General features: G+C 56.8%; 1 protein-coding gene across 1 annotated transcript in view; it reads right to left on the bottom strand.

Annotated features, from left to right (window-relative positions):
* Positions 1-16512, bottom strand: part of SF3B3 (splicing factor 3b subunit 3) — a 59990-nt gene that overhangs the window by 1581 nt on the left and 41897 nt on the right. Inside the window, exons 18-25 of the mRNA XM_068166591.1 lie at positions 15517-15691; positions 13583-13788; positions 10841-10997; positions 8811-8936; positions 6162-6374; positions 3202-3300; positions 2476-2619; positions 1276-1380 (exon numbers count right to left, since the gene is read on the bottom strand). Coding sequence (XP_068022692.1) covers positions 1276-1380; positions 2476-2619; positions 3202-3300; positions 6162-6374; positions 8811-8936; positions 10841-10997; positions 13583-13788; positions 15517-15691 — 1225 coding nt within the window. The remainder of the gene's footprint in view (positions 1-1275; positions 1381-2475; positions 2620-3201; positions 3301-6161; positions 6375-8810; positions 8937-10840; positions 10998-13582; positions 13789-15516; positions 15692-16512) is intronic.

Below are 16512 nucleotides of genomic sequence, written 5' to 3' on the forward strand. Positions count from 1 at the left end.
TCCAACCTCCCTGCAGGGAGTTGCAGAGAGCAAGAAGGTCTCCCCTGAGCCTCCTCTTCTCCAGGCTAAGCAACCCCAGCTCCCTCAGCCTCTCCTCACAGGGCTGTGCCCCAGACCCCTCCCCAGCTTTCTTGCCCTTCTCTGGACACCTTCCAGCAGCTCAACCTCTTTCCTAACCTGAGGAGCCCAGAGCTGGACACAGGACTCAAGGGGTGGCCTGAGCAGTGCTGAGCACAGGGCAGGATGAGCTCCCTGCTCCTGCTGGCCACACTGCTCCTGCTGCAGGCCAGGATGCCCTTGGCTTTCTTGGCCCCCTGGGCAAGAAGGACCTGCCTTCAGCTGGGTGAGGCTGGAGAAGGTGGCTGAGGGCCATCTGCAGCCAGCTGGGAGACATCTCTGTGCTGCAGATCAGCCTCAGGCTCAGAGGGGGTTGGTCTCTTGGGTGGCAGGTTGGACTTGATGATCCTTGAGGTCTTTTCCAACCTTACTGATTATGAGCTCAGCCTCTGTGCTTGGACAGCTTTAGCCTTTCTGGTAGCAGCTACTACATTGCTGCTCTGGCCCCACTGATCTGGGCCCTCCTGTGACAGCATTTAGCAGTCAGCAGCTTCCAAGGTGGCTCCTCAAGGGGAGGGCCAAGTGGCTGTTACCAGGATTCCCATTCCCAACACCCACTTTGGCCTGGTCATGCAGAGTGCTGCTTCCCTGATGGAACCACAGCATGGCAGGGGTTGCAAGGGGCCTCCAGAGATCACTGAGTCCAACTCCCCTGCCAAAGCAGCATCAGCCTAAGGCAGGCCACACAGGAACACACACAGGTGGGCTCTGAAGGGACAGCAGCATGTACCCTGTGAGGAGAGGCTGAGAGCCCTCCTGGGGCTTTTTAGTCTGGAGAGGAGAAGGCTGAGAGAGGATTTAATGAATGATTATGAAGACCTTGAGGGCTGGGGGTCAAGAGGGAGGGGCCAGGCTCTGCTCCCTTGCACCCTGGGACAGGACAAGATGCAATAAACTCCACCCCAGGAGGTTCCACCTCAACATGAGGAGGAACTTCTTCACTGGGAGGGTCACAGAGCCCTGGAGCAGGCAGCCCAGAGAGGTCGTGGGGTCTCCTGCTCCGGAGACATTCGAGCCCAGGGGGAGGTGTTGCTGTGTGACCTGGGCTGGGTTCTGTGGTCCTGCTCTGGGCAGGGGGGTTGGTCTGGGTGATCTCTGAAGGTCCTTTCCAGCTGCTCCACACCCTGGCAGCCTGTGGTGCTGCCCACTCAGACCTACCTTCACTGGGAAGTAGTAGGAGCGGAAGCTGAGGTGGTCTCTCCCGCAGAGAGGAGGGTGCTCAGACCTCAAGTGCATTTCCACATGCTGGAAGAAGTCATGATCCTAGAGAGGGGGGTGGGGGTGGAGGAATGAAGAACAGGTTGCCACATGTCAATGCCACTGGCAAGGTGAGACATCCATCAGAGAGGGGTGCCCTGGGCTGCTGCTGGCCCCGGGTTCTGCTACAGCAGCCAAGGTCGTGGTTGCCCTGGCAGCGAGCACAGCAGCTGGCAGTGCCACCCTGCTCAGGATCAGCCTCTCAGCAGGAGAAGCATCCAGCAGCTGTTCAGTGTGAACAGCTTGGCACCCACTGCTCCAGGGGCCTCCACCCTCCAGTGAGTGGAGAGGAGAAGAGCACCTTCAGGGCTTCAAAGAGATGCCAGGCTGTGCAAAGCAGGCCACAGGGTCCCCCCTCAGGCACTGAAGCACCCAAGAGCTCCTCTAGAGCATGAGGAGATTCAGCATGCTGGGCTCAGTTCTGGGGCCCTCCCTCCAAGGAGGGCATTGAGGGGCTGGAGAGCAGGTCCAGAGATGGGCAATGAAGCTGGTGAAGGGTCTGGAGAACAGGGCTGGGGAGGAGCAGCTGAGGGACCCAGGGGTGTTTAGTGTGGAGCAGAGGAGGCTGAAGGGAGACCTCATTGCCCTCTACAGCTCTCTGGAGGGAGATTGCAGTGAGGTGGGGTTGGTCTCTTCTCCCAAGGAAGAAGTGACAAGACAAGAGGAAAGGACCTCCAATTATGCCAGGGGAGGGTTTAGGGTGGCCATGGGGAAGAATTTCTTCCCCCCAAGGTTTGTCCCAGGGGAGTGGTGGAGTCCCCATCCCTGGAGGGACTGAAGAGCCCTGGAGCTGTGCTGCTGAGGGCCAGGGGTCAGTGGGGAGCTGGCAGTGCTGGGGTAAGGTTGGGCTGGATGACCTTAAAGGCTTCTTCCAGTTGCAAGGATTCTGTGACTGCAGAACAGCACAAGAGGAAAACCACTTCAGAGAACCACTGCAGGAGCTGAGAAGCTCCTTCTCTTCCCCTTTGCATCAGAGCCTGCCCCACAGCCACAGGCTTCCCTGCAGAGCCCCAGAGAGACTCCCAGCAGGCTCCTGCAGTGCCTGGGGAAGGGCACCCAGAGCAGCAGTGACGGGGCAGCGTGACAAGAGGGCTTGCTCACCTCGTGGGAAGTGAAGGGGACCAAGATCCCTATTCCCCCTGACAAGGTGGTGTAGACAAGAGATTCAGAGCCTCCAGGGATGAGTGTGGTCTTCTGCAAGGACAGCACAGTCTCTCCCACGTGGTAATTCATGATCACTTCAGCCTGCAAGCCAAGGACAGAAGCCTGTGTTTGCTTTGGGGCTTTTTCCTTTCTCAGCCAAAAGGCTTGAGAGAGGGGAGAGCAGAAGGAATGTGGCCACCTGCTAGGTCTGAAATGCCCTTCTGAAGGGGAAGGGCCTTCCACCTGTGACCAGATGGCAGCACTCAGCATGCTGGAGCTGGGCACAGGGGTGTGAGTGATGAGGGAAAGCAAACGAGCCTGCTGCTGCAATCAGACAGCACCAAATGGGCCTCAGCTGCCACTTCAGACTCAGAACTGGCTCCTGGGGAGCATGACAAAGAATCACCCACACCATGGTGTGTTGGCAGCTCTGCTCCTGCACACCCATCTGGCCACCACTGCAGAGGACTTCACAGAGCAGCAGCACAGCAACCACAGAGTGCATTGGGGTGGTTGGAAGGAAGCCTCAAGCCCTTGCCCAACCCCCCCACCCCTGCAGGCAGCAGGGACATCTCCAAGCAGATCAGGCTGCACAGGGCCACATGAAATTTGACCTTCAATGGCTCCCAAGGAGAGGGCCTCAACCACACCTCACTAACCCACATGTCTGCCATGAAGCAGTACCTTCTGTGATGCTCCATTCAGCAGGCCCCTGTCCCAGAGTGCTTTGTTGCCTGTGGGATCCTCATCAACCTCATCGTTGGTGTTGGGAGGCAACCTCACCTGCATGGGAAGAAGAGGAAGTGGTCAGTGAGGGGCAGAGGAGCAGCACATTGCCTCTGGAGAATGCCTGGGGCCTCTGAAAGGCCACTTTGGTGGACTTCACAAGAACCACTTCATGCTCAGAGCAAAGCCATCCATTTGCTCCTCCAGTGAAGCCTTCAGCATTCAACATGGTTCTCAAGAGTGATGGCCCAGGACTCAGCACCATGGGCAGGACCTCCTGCCCAGGCTCCTGCCTGGCTTGGCACTCACAGATCACCCTGGGGAGGTATGGGCAAAATGGTTCCAAGGTGGTTGCCAGTAAGGAAAGAGTTTGATGTGTGGGAGGCAGGCAAGGCAAGGCCAGGAGGGCTGATGTGTGGGGGGCAAGGTAAGGAGGGCTGATGTGTGGGGGGCAAGGTAAGGAGGGCTGATGTGTGGGGGGCAAGGTAAGGAGGGCTGATGTGTGGGGGGCAAGGTAAGGAGGGCTGATGTGTGGGGGGCAAGGTAAGGAGGGCTGATGTGTGGGGGGCAGGCAAGGCCAGGAGGGTTGATGTGTGGGGGGCAAGGCAAGGAGGGTTGATGTGTGGCGGGCAGGCAAGGCCAGGAGGGTTGATCTGCGTGGGTCGGTGTCCCAGCGCTGGCTGAACTCTGCGCTCCACAGCACCCCACAGCATGCTTCAGAGAGAGAGAGAGATCAAAGGCCTGGCAGCAAGAGCCAGCTCTTCTTTCCTCCTCCTCTGCTGACACCCAGCCAAGCAGGGAAGTGTCAGCACTGACAGAGCCAATTTGGAGAGGAAGGAGGAGGGAAAGCGCTCGCCGCCAGGGCGGGGAGACTGGAGCGCGGTAAGCCTGACCCCAGGCTCTGGGGCGGGGAGGGGGCAGCCCTTTGCACAGCCACCAGCTCCAGCCCAGGGCTTTCTTCACAGCAAAGCACAAAAGATGGAAACCCCAATTAGCACAAACCTGACAGCCAGCCAGCCCTCTCCCCTCCCTGCCCCTTCTTCCTCCCTTGAGGACAACCACACACCCCCTTAGGAAAAACAAGGGACTGGTACGGGGCCTTGCCTCCAGAGCCTCCTTCTTTGGAGACAAATCACAGAATCAATAAGGTTGGAACAGACCTCAAGGATCACCAAGTCCAACCTGCCACCCAACACCTCCTGACTGCTAAACCATGGCTCAAGTGCCACCTCCAATCCCCTCTTGAACACCTCCAGGGATGGGGACTCCACCACCTCCCTGGGCAGCACATCCCAAGGGCCAATCTCTCTTGTTGGGAAGAACTTTCTCCTCCCCTCCAGCCTAAACCTGCCCTGGCACAGCTTGGGACTGTGTCCTCTTGTTCTGGTGCTGGGTACCTGGGAGAAGAGACCAACCCCCACCTGGCTACAACCTCCCTGCAGGGAGTTGCAGACAGCAAGAAGGTCTCCCCTTACACATCCAAGTGCCAGGTTCTACACACTGGCCACAACAACCCCAGGCAGAGCTACAGGCTGGGGGCAGAGTGGCTGAGAGCTGCCAAAGAGAGAGGGAGCTGGGGGTGCTGATTGACAGCTGCCTGAACAGGAGCCAGCAGTGTGCCCAGGGGGCCAAGAAGGCCAAGGGCATCCTGGCCTGCATCAGGAGCAGTGTGGCCAGCAGGAGCAGGGAGCTCATCCTGCCCTGTGCTCAGCACTGCTCAGGCCACCCCTTGAGTCCTGTGTCCAGCTCTGGGCTCCTCAGGTTAGGAAAGAGGTTGAGCTGCTGGAAGGTGTCCAGAGAAGGGCAACAAAGCTGGGGAGGGGTCTGGGGCACAGCCCTGTGAGGAGAGGCTGAGGGAGCTGGGGTTGCTTAGCCTACAGAAGAGGAGGCTCAGGGGAGACCTTCTTGCTCTCTCCAACTCCCTGCAGGGAGGTTGGAGCCAGCTGGGGGTTGGGCTCTTCTCCCAGGCAGCCAGCAGCAGAACAAGAGGACACAGTCTCAAGCTGTACCAGGGGAGGTTTAGACTGGAAGGGAGGAGAAAGTTCTTCCCAGAGAGAGTGATTGCCCATTGGGATGTGCTGCCCAGGGAGGTGGTAGGGTCACCGTGCCTGGAGGTGTTTAGGAGGAGACTTGATAGGATGCTTGGTGCCATGGTTGAGTTGATCAGGTGGTGCTGGGGGATAGGTTGGGCTGGATGATCTCAAAGGTCTCTTCCAACTTGGTCTATCCTATTCCCATTCCATTCCCATTCTATTCCCTATTCCATTCCCTATTCTTATTCCCATTCCATTCCCTATTCCTATTCCCATTCCATTGCCCTATTCCATTCCATTCCCTATTCCTATTCCATTCCCTATTCCTATTCCATTCCCTATTCCTATTCCCTATTTCTATTCCATTCCCTATTCCATTCCCTATTCCAATTCCATTCCCTATTCCATTCCATTTCCTATTCCTATTCCATTCCCTATTCCAATTCCATTCCCTATTCCAATTCCATTCCCTATTCCAATTCCATTCCCTATTCCATTCCATTTCCTATTCCTATTCCATTCCCTATTCCAATTCCATTCCCTATTCCAATTCCATTCCCTATTCCAATTCCATTCCCTATTCCAATTCCATTCCCTATTCCAATTCCTATTCCTATTCCATTCCATTTCCAATTCCATTCCATTCCCTATTCCCATTCCATTTTCCTATTCCACTCCATTCCCTATTCCCATTTCCATCCCTATCCCACCCACCACCTCTCTCAGCACCCTGGGATGGATCCCCTCGGGTCCCGTGGGGGATCCCAGGCGGCTCGGCCAAGCCCCGAGCCGATTCCTCAGGGATTGTCGGGGACGTTTGGAAGAGGCCAAAAAGCCAATCCATGAAACCCCTCCCCCTGAGTGGTGGCTGGGAGGCAGGCTCACCACACAGATGTTGCCAAACTTGTCTGCCCCAGCCACAGTGTCGTAGTCGAGGAGGGTGGCGGTGGTGACCCAGCGCGGGTAGGTGTCGTCGGCGAAGATGATCAGCTGGTTCTCGTTCCTCTTGTAGCGCACCCAGATGAAGCTCTCCTGCACGTCTGAAACGATCACCCTGTGCCCAATGGTTTGGATCCCACAGATGTAGTTGGCAATGTGCTGCCCAGAGAGAAGAAAGGGAGGGGGGGGGAGGAAAAAAAGCCCTGAGCGCTCCTGAGGAGTCAGCTCCGCCCTGGTCCGACGCAGATCTTCCCCCGCCCCGCCCCTGCAGCTGCCTCTCCTTTCTGGTGGGCTGCAGGCCCAGCCTAAACACATCATCAGTGCAGGGCCTTCCAACCTATCACCCAGCACACATCAGAGGGAGGATATCTTCCCCCTCTGCTATGCCCCCCACTGAGGCCATTATATGGAGCACTGGGTCCGGTTCTGGGCTCCCCAGCTCAAGAAACAGAGAGCTGCTGGAGAGAATCCAGCAAAGGCTGCAGAGGTGCTGAGGGGAGGGAGGAATAAGCCCCTGCAGCAGTACAGGTGAGGGGTTGAGCTGCTGGAAGGCAGCTCCATGCAGAAGGACCTGGGAGTGCTGGGGGGCAAGCTCCCCACAAGCCAGCTTGGGGCCATGAAGGCCAGTGGTCTCCAGGGGAGCCTGCAGGTCAAGGGAGGGTCTCCTCTCCCTCTACTCTGCTCTGCTAAGGCCACATCTGCTGTAATGGGTCCAGTCCTTCTGACCTCCCCAGAATAAGAGAGACAGGGAATTACTGGAGAGAGTCCAGCAGAGGCTGCAAAGCTGCTGAGGGGCCTGGAGCAGCTCTGTAAAGGCTGAGAGCCCTGGGGCTGAGAGCCTGCAGAAGAGCAGCCCCAGAGGGGAGCTGAGCAATGCTCAGCAGGATCTAAAGGAGCTGTGAGGGGCAAGAGGCTGGGGCCAGGCTCTGCTCAATGGTGCCCACGGACAAGAAAAGGGGCAGAGGGCAGCCAGGAGGTTCCAGTTGACCAGCAGGAGAAAGTTGTTTGGTGTGAGGGTGCTGGAGGTGTGGAGCAGGCTGCCCAGGGAGGTTGTGGAGTCTCCTCTGGAAAGCTTCCAACCCTTCCTGGCCACTGTACCCTGGGCCAGCTGCTGTGGGTCACTGCTTTAGCAGGGGGCTTGGACTGGGTGATCTCCAGAGGTCCTTTCCAACCCCCATGCTGGGATCCTGTAGCCACCCTCAGCCTGCTGAACATGACATTAAACATCCAGAGAAGATGCACTGCTGTAGAGTCTATGAAGTGAGCTGCCAGGGACAGCCCTGCAACAGGAGCTGCTTCTGTGTCCCCTCACTACTGTGGTCATAAAAGACCCAAGGAGGGCTTCAGCTGTTCATGTGAGTCATATTCAGGAAACAAAACCAAAAGTACCACAAACCAACTCAAATTCCACTGGAAACTCCCAGCCTGCCTGTGCACTTGCTGGAGCTCCTTTGTGCAGCAGGGAGCAACTGGCACAGGTTCTGCAGCCTGCCTGGGAGGGAGGAGGAGCAGGCAGTGGAGTCAGAAAGCCACACTCTGCAGTTTCTTCCCCTAACGTGCCAGGGGTGCCCTGCAAGGACCATCTGCTGCCAGGAGAAAAACATCCCCTTTTCACAACTCTTGAGGATCTGAAGGGGTGTTCAAATGCACCTTCCAGCCTCTGGCCCCAGCCTGCTGATCATCTCACCCAAGGGAACAGTGCCAGCAGCTCCTGTCTCACGCTTGGCTAAATCCTCTGACACCTGAGGAGAGAGCCTTGGGGGTGCTGGGGGAGGAGAAGCTCAGCAGGAGCTCTCAGTGTGCACTTACAGCCTGCAAAGCCAACCAGAGCCTGGGCTGCAGCAGGAGAAGTGTGGCCAGCAGGGCAAGGGAGGTGATTCTCCCCCTCTGCTCAGCTCTGGGGAGACCCCAGCTGGAGTCCTGCCTCCAGTTCTGGAGCCCCTATTGCAAGAGGGATGTGGAGGTGCTGGAAGGTGTCCAGAGCAGGGCCAGGAAGATGAGCAGAGGGCTGGAGCTGCTCTGCTGTGAGGACAGACTGAAGGAGTTGGGGCTGTTCAGTCTGGAGAAGAGAAGGCTCTGACGTGACCTCATTGTGGCCTTCCAGGATCTGAAGGGGGCTCCAAGGAGGCTGGGGAGGGACTGCTCAGGATCTCAGGGAGTGATAGGAGTAGGGGGAATGGGATGAAGCTGGAGGTGGGGAGATTGAGGCTGGAGGTGAGGAGGAAGTTCTTCCCCATGAGAGTGGTGAAGGCCTGGAATGGGTTGTGCAGGGAGGTGGTTGGGGCCCTGTCCCTGGAGGTGTTTAAGGCCAGGCTGGCTGAGGCTCTGGGCAGCCTGATGTAGTGTGGGGTGTCCCTGCCCATGGCAGGGGGGTTGGAACTAGATGATCCTTGTGGTCCCTTCCAACCCTGACTGATACTATGATACTACCTGCAGCAGAAGATCAGAGGCCTGACCCGTACAGGCTTGTGAAGCTCGTGCATGGGGCCAGCTGCACATGCACAGGGGAGAAGCAGCTAAGCCTTTGTTTCAGTGCTGCTGTCAAGCATCACTCAGCCCAGCTGAGCAGCTCTGGCCAGAGAGAGAAGCCAGTACCTTATTCTCACACTTGCGGAGCAGCTTCTTCTTGCCCAGGTCATACACACGCAGGAGCTTCCCAACTCCAATCAAGACTCTGCCTTGGAAGGGAGCAATGGCTGCAGGAACCTCCTCCACAGGGGTCTACAGAGGGAAAAGGAAGACTGTGAGACTCTCACCAGCAGAGCTAACCTTCCACCAAGCTTCAGAATGGATTGGGGCAGCTGAAGACCTTTTGGCGCTCTCTAACTCCCTGACAGGAGGTTGGAGCCAGGTCTGCTTCTCCCTAGTAGCAGAGGAGAGAATGAAGAGGAAATGCCTTCAAGTCGTGTCAGGGGAGGGTTAGGCTGGGCATGAGGAACAGTTTGTTCCCCAAAAGGGTTGTGAAGGCCTGGCCCAGGCTGTCCCAGGGCAGTGGGGGAGTGCTCATCCCTGGAGGGACTGGAGATGTGGTGCTGAGGGCCACAGTTCAGCAGTGCCTTTGGCAGGCTATAGCTGATGATCTTAAAGGCCTCTTCCAACCCAAATGAGTCTACAAAGCTCACTGGCCTGTGCCAAGGCTTTCACCTTCAAAAGCTGATCACACTGTTTCTGCAGGAGGGCCACAAGGTGAGAGCCCCTTAACTGAAGGGTAGGGCTGCTCTGAGAACCCCCTCACTGGGGCAGACAGCAAAGGCAGGCAAGGATCTGGCTGACTTGGTCCTTAAGTTTAGCTTTATCCCCCACAGAAAGATGTTAAATGTTTTGCCTAAACCCATCCAGGCTGTCTATTTTCTAAACCAAAAGCATGAATCTTATTCCTCCATCTGCCCCAGATGCTCTGAAGCTGCCAGTGGAGCAGTGTCCCAGCTGAAGACAATTCACTTAGGGCTGAAAGGTCTCCCACCACTCATCCAGCTGAAGGATCAGACACAGCAGAGAATGGCAAGAGGCAAGAAAGCTTCCAGCTGCAGCATTCCCAGCTTGCTTGGGTTGGCCAGGAGAAGCTATTTCACAGCCTCAGCTCTGTCAGTTTCCAAGTGGGTGTTTGATGGCACCAGAAGAAGGTCCTGCTCCAGCACAGAACCAACCTTCCTGCACATCAGGACTGTAGGAAGTGAGTAAGCCACAACATTCCTTTCCAGATGCTCATCTGCTCCCATCTTGGAAGCATGTGGGAAGGAGAACACTGATTTAAGGGAGTTCTGCTGAAATCCCTAAACCCTAGAGACCTGTCAAACAAGTTGGTCATCAGGCAACTGACCATTCCCCCAGGCAGCCAAAACAGCAAGATGACAGCTCCCAGCAGCTTCAGGTGGCCAGCCAAGGACTGAGGGCCTCAGCACCAGGGCTCAAGTGACCCAAGGATGAATTCTTTGTAAACAAATGCTCAGAGCAGCTCTCTGAGCTCATCTTCCACGAAGAAAACAGAGCTGTTCTACTCCCCTCCCTACAAGGGGCACAAAAACACTGCTCCTTTCCCCTTTGCCCAGAGCTGAGGCAAAGGGAGATCTGTGTGTGCTCAATCCTCAGCTCTTCAATCAAAAGATGTCCCAAGTGATTGTGGAGGTGGCAGCTGATTTCCTCTGGGGCTGCTTCCAGCCTCTAGCATCAGCCTTGTTTAGTCTGAAGGAGGCTGAAGGGAGACCTCTTAGCTCTCCGAAACTCCCTGAAAAGAGGGTGCAGTGAGGTTGGGGTTGGTCTCTTCTCCCCTAGTCTCAGATGACAGGAGGAGAGGAGATGGCCTGGAATTGTGCCAGGGGAGGCTTAGTTTGGAGAGGAGGAAAACATTTCCTTCGCTGCCAGAGTGGTCAGGGATTGGCAGAGGCTGCCCAGGGAGGTGGTGGAGTCAAGAAGCCTGTGGCCATGGCACTTAGGGCCATGGTTCAGTGGCTATGGTGGGGTGGGGTTGATGGCTGGGACGTGATCTTAGATATCTCCTCCAACCCCCAAAAGTTCTCCGACTGGATGAATCCTGCAGCATTCTGCTCCAGCTTCCAGGGTGAAGTTAACAGCTGCCCCAAACCCCTCCCTTGCAGCTGGTTCCAGTCACACCCCCCTCCTCTCACCTTGTGCAGGAACTCCAGCTTCTCCCCACTATTCACCAGCTTGTAGGTGTAGACAAACCCCCCAGCAACGGAGCGGGGGTTGAGGATCAGGTCCTTGGCCACCCCCACCAGCACGTACCACTCGTCCCCGGTGTTGGAGAAGCGGCACACGGCCACGCTGGGGAGGGGAAGACAGCCCAGTGTGAGCACCCAAACACACACACACACAGCACTCCTGAGAGGGGCTCCTCCACAGCACAGCCTGCCCCCAACCCAGGTACAGCCTGAGGAGCCTGACCTCCCAGCACTGAAGTTTCCCTGCCCCCGGAGGTCCTCTCTTCCCCGCGCCGCCCCCCGTGTGCTCCAGCCCCAAGCTTTGCTTTCACTGCTCAGCAATGGGCAAAGCTTCACTGGAGTCACAGGGTCCTAGCTTGGAAGGGACCTCAAGGATCATCTGGTCCAACCTTGCTGAGGGAAAAGCACTATGATCTCAGGCAGTGATAGGACTAGGGGGAATGGAATGAAGCTGGAGGTGGGGAGATTGAGGCTGGAGGTGAGGGGGAAGTTCTTCCCCATGAGAGTGGTGAAGGCCTGGAATGGGTTGTGCAGGGAGGTGGTTGGGGCCCTGTCCCTGGAGGTGTTTAAGCTCAGGCTGGATGAGGCTCTGGGCAGCCTGATGTAGTGTGGGGTGTCCCTGCCCATGGCAGGGGGGTTGGAACTAGATGATCCTTGTGGTCCTTTCCAACCCTGACTGATACTATGATACTATGAAAACAGGGTCCAGACAAGATGTTTCAGCCCCTATCCAGTGTCCAGTGCTGAGGGCTTCACCACTTCCTTGGGGAGATCATTGCCAGGGTTGATTGTCCTTGGGAAAAGTTTCCCTCCCCAAGCAGGAACTTGTCCCCACTCTTCCCTGTAGCCACCCTTTACCCACCAGAACATGGTGAAGTCTGCCCTTAGGCCTTCTTTCTTAAGGCTGAACAAAGTCAGTTCTCTGCCTTTCCCCCCAAGAAGGAGCAGCAGCAGTTTCCCAGGCTGCTCCCATTTGAACACATCCATCTTCCCTTTCCTCACCTGGCAGGGTTATTTCCTGCCCTCTGCCTGGCTCAGCCAGGTTGGGAATCCTGGACACAACAGCCTTTTGGACTAGCATGACCTAAACTCTACCTGCTGAGGCACTTGCTGCTCTTCATGGTTATTGTGCTGGTTTTCCCCCTCCAGGCCCTCTAGCACTTCCTTTCCATGTAATCTACACTCAAGTTTATCTGGATGGGAAGGGAAGTATCATAGTATCAGTCAGGGTTGGAAGGGACCACAAGGATCAGCCAGTGCCAACACCTCCAGGGACAGGGCCCCAACCACCTCCCTGCACAACCCATTCCAGGCCTTCACCACTCATGGGGAAGAACTTCCTCCTCACCTCCAGCCTCAATCTCCCCACCCCCAGCTTCATTCCATTCCCCCTACTCCTATCACTCCCTGAGATCCTAAGCAGTCCCTCCCCAGCCTTCTTGGAGCCCCCTGCAGATACTGGAAGGCCACAATGAGGTCACCTGGGAGCCTTCTCTTCTCCAGACTGAACAGCCCCAACTCCTTCAGTCTGTCCTCACAGGAGAGGTGCTCCAGCCCTCTGCTCATCCTCCTGGCCCTGCTCTGGACACCTTCCAGCACCTCCACATCCCTCTTGCAATAGGGGCTCCAGAACTGGAGGCAGGACTCCAGCTGGGGTCTCCCCAGAGCTGAGCAGAGGGGGAGAATCACCTCCCTTGCCCTGCTGGCCACACTTCTCCTGCTGCAGCCCAGGATCTGGTTGGCTTTCTAGGCTGCAAGTGCACACTGAGAGCTCCTGGTGAGCTTCTCCTCCCCCAGCATCCCCAAGGCTCTCTCCTCAGGGCTGCTTGCCAGCCAGTCCCTGCCCAGCCTGCATTTGTGCCTGGGGTTGCCTCCACCCAGCTGCAGGACCCTGCCCTTGGTCTTGTTGAACCTCCTGAGGTTGGCTTGTGCCCTCCCCTCCAGCCTGTCTGCTGCACCACACAGCTTGGTGTCATCAGCAACCCTGCTGAGGGTGCACTCAGTGCCACTGCCCATGGCACCCACAGAGATGTTGAACAAGCCTGGTCCCAGGACTGATCCCTGAGGGACTCTGCTTGTCCCTGGCCTCCACTGGGACATGAAGCCATGGACAACCACTCTCTGGGTGCAGCCATCAAGCCAGTTCTGTATCCATCTAGTGGTCACCCATCACACCCATGTGTCACCAGCCTGGAGAGCAGGCTGTGGTGCAGGGCAGTGTGGAAGGCTTTGCTCAGGCCCAGGTAAACAACATCAGTTGCTCTCCCCTCAGCTATTAATTTCATCACCTGCTCATAGAAGGCCACCAGGTTGGTCAGGCAGGATTTGCCCTTGGTGAAGCCATGCTGACTGTTCCCAATCACCTCTGTGTGGGAGTGAGAGAGAGCAGCACATTGTCCTGCTCCCCAGCCCTCTGTTGGTCTTTAAGCCCTGGGTGCCAGCAAACACATCTGGAGGACCAGCTCTTGGTGTCACATGCAGACAGATCAGGGTGGGTGGAGAAAGGGAAGGAGAAAAGCAAGACCAAAAGCTCTGTGGTGCTTGCTGCTGGAATTCCAAAGCCAGGCTCCTGACAACAGGCTGCATCTGGATTGCAACTCAGTGGGGAGGGAGGGAAACCAAACCCCAAACCACACAGAAGACTCACCACCAGCAGAGATTCTTGCTGCACCTGGCACCGCTTCTTACCTGAAGGCAGCTTCGTTCTGCTCTAGCTGGACCAGATCCAAGGTGTTTCCCTGGATGGGGTTCATCACCCTGATGACAGAAGCCCATTGGCCATTCCCTGCCTTGGGAGCACCAAAGATGGACTCTGGGAGGTTCTCATTCAGGAAGGCTGCAGCCATCTCAGCAGCCAGCTCCCTCTCATCCTCACCTGCAGCCTCCACCATTTCCTAAGGCACATGAAAGGACAAGAGAAAACAGCAGCTCAGTGGATTTCCTTCCTGGGCAATACTCTTGGGTAGGATTGCTGCCTGCCTCTTTCCCCTAGGCCCAGGTATTCCAAGGCAAAGCTGCCAAACCCCAAAGCTTCCACCCACCCTGAAGGGAGAATCCACAGCTCAGAGCAGCACCAGCTCTGCCCTGTCCAAAGGGGCAGTGTTCTGGGGATCTCTGTCTCCCAACCACCAACTCTGGAAACAACAGTGAGAAGAACACAACCCCCCTGGAATCCAAATGTCCTCAGAGAAAATGATGTCACACCAAGCAGAACTATAATTCCAACACGTGCTTCTGCAACCTGCCATAACAACATGCAAAGCAAGGAGCATATTCTGCTGAAAGCTGGGGTTTGAGGCAGATCTTAGCCTCACAGAATGGTTTGGCTTGGAAGAACCTCAGAGATCATTCAGTTCCAACCCCCTTGCCACAGGCAGGGACTTCTCCCACCAGCCCAGGTTGCTCCAGGCCTCACCCAGCCTGGCCTTGGTACACCTCCAGGGAGTGGGGATGCATGACTTCCCCAGGCAACCTCTTCCAGTGTCTCCCTACCCTCACTCTAAAGAATTTCTTAGTATCACAGTATCAGTCAGGGTGGGAAGGGACCACAAGGATCAGCCAGTGCCAACCCCCCTGCCATGGGCAGGGACACCCCACACTACATCAGGCTGCCCACAGCCTCAGCCAGCCTGGCCTTAAACACCTCCAGGGACAGGGCCCCAACCACCTCCCTGCACAACCCAGTCCAGGGCCTCACCACTCTCATGGGGAAGAACTTCCTCCTCACCTCCAGCCTCAATCTCCCCACCTCCAGCTTCATTCCATTCCCCCTACTCCTATCACTCCCTGAGATCCTGAGCAGACCCTCCCCAGCCTTCTTGGAGCCCCCTGCAGATCCTGGAAGGCCACAATGAGGTCACCTGGGAGCCTTCTCTTCTGCAGACTGAACAGCCCCAACTCCTTCAGTCTGTCCTCACAGGAGAGGTGCTCCAGCCCTCTGCTCATCCTCCTGGCCCTGCTCTGGACACCTTCCAGCACCTCCACATCCCTCTTGCAATAGGGGCTCCAGAACTGGAGGCAGGACTCCAGCTGGGGTCTCCCCAGAGCTGAGCAGAGGGGGAGAATCACCTCCCTTGCCCTGCTGGCCACACTTCTCCTGCTGCAGACCAGGCTCTGGTTGGCTTTCTGGGCTGCAAGTGCACACTGAGAGCTCCTGGTGAGCTTCTCCTCCCCCAGCACCCCCAAGGCTCTCTCCTCAGGGCTGCTTGCCAGCCAGTCCCTGCCCACTTCCTCATCTCCAGTCTTAATCTCCCCTCTTCCAGCTCAAAGCCACTGCCCCTTGTCCTGTGAGTAGTCCCTCCCCAGCTTTCTTGTAGGCCCCCTTCAGGACTGGAAGGCAGCTATGAGGTCTCCCTGGGGCCTTCCCTCCCTTCAGCTCCTGCCTTCACACAGGTGATGGCAGATGGGGAGAAGTGAGAGCAGAGGATTTCCAATGTCAAGTGTCCCCTGGGGAAGGGATAGGATAGGGTAAGGATAGGATGGGATGGGATAGGGTAAGGATAGGATGGGATGGGATAGGGTAAGGATAGGATGGGATGGGATAGGGTAAGGATAGGATGGGATGGGATAGGGTAAGGATAGGATGGGATAGATGTGCATAGCTGTGCCCCCACCCCCATTACCTCAGCCATCTGCTGCTTCCTCTGGGCCTTGGTGGCCTCAGTGTAGGCATTGTGGTCTGTCTCAATGATGATCAGGTTGTTGCTCTCTGGGTGAATGACAAACTTTCGGGGGGTGTACTGCAAGGGGAAGGCAACCTGGTTGAAGACTGCCCCCAGCTTCTCCAGAGCCAAAATCCTGTGGGACAAGAAGGGGCAACCGTGGTGAGCAAGGTGCAAGTTTGCAGCCCTCTAGAGAGAGCAAAACTGGAGCTGAGCTTTGTGTGTGGGACCTGGGCTGGAGCTGGGATGGCATTCAACAAGTCCAAGTGCCAGGGGCTGCACTTTGGCCACAGCAACCCCAGGCAGAGCTACAGGCTGGGGGCAGAGTGGCTGAGAGCAGCCAGGCAGAGAGGGACCTGGGGGTGCTGATTGACAGCTGCCTAAACATGAGCCAGTAGTGTGCCCAGGCAGCCAGGAGGGCCAAGGACATCCTGGCCTGCAGCAGGAAGAGTGTGGCCAGCAGGAGCAGGGAGCTCATCCTGCCCTGTGCTCAGCACTGCTCAGGCCACCCCTTGAGTCCTGTGTCCAGCTCTGGGCTCCTCAGTTTAAGAAGGACACTGAAACACTTGAAGGTGTCCAGAGAAGGGCAACAAAGATAGGGAGAGGCCTTGAGCACAGCCCTGTGAGGAGAGGCTGAGGGAGCTGGGGTTGCTTAGCCTGGAGAAGAGGAGGCTCAGGGGAGACCTCATTGCCCTCTACAACTCCCTGAAAGGTGGTTGTAGCCAGGAAGGTGTTGGTCTCTTCTCCCAGGCACCCAGCACCAGAACAAGAAGACACAGTCTCAAGCTGTGCCAGGGGAGGTTTAGACTGGAGGGGAGGAGAAAGTTCTTCCCAGAGAGAGTTGTTGGCCCTTGGGATGTGCTGCCCAGGGAGGTGGTGGAGTCCCCACCTCTGGAGATGTTCAAGAGGGGATTGGATGTGGCACTTGGTGCCATGGTCTGGTCATGAGGTCTGTGG

This window comes from Melanerpes formicivorus, unplaced genomic scaffold (genome assembly GCF_026170545.1).
Source record: "Melanerpes formicivorus ecotype bairdi unplaced genomic scaffold, bMelFor1.0.p_v2 SCAF_102, whole genome shotgun sequence".
NCBI classification, from domain to species: domain Eukaryota; kingdom Metazoa; phylum Chordata; class Aves; order Piciformes; family Picidae; genus Melanerpes; species Melanerpes formicivorus.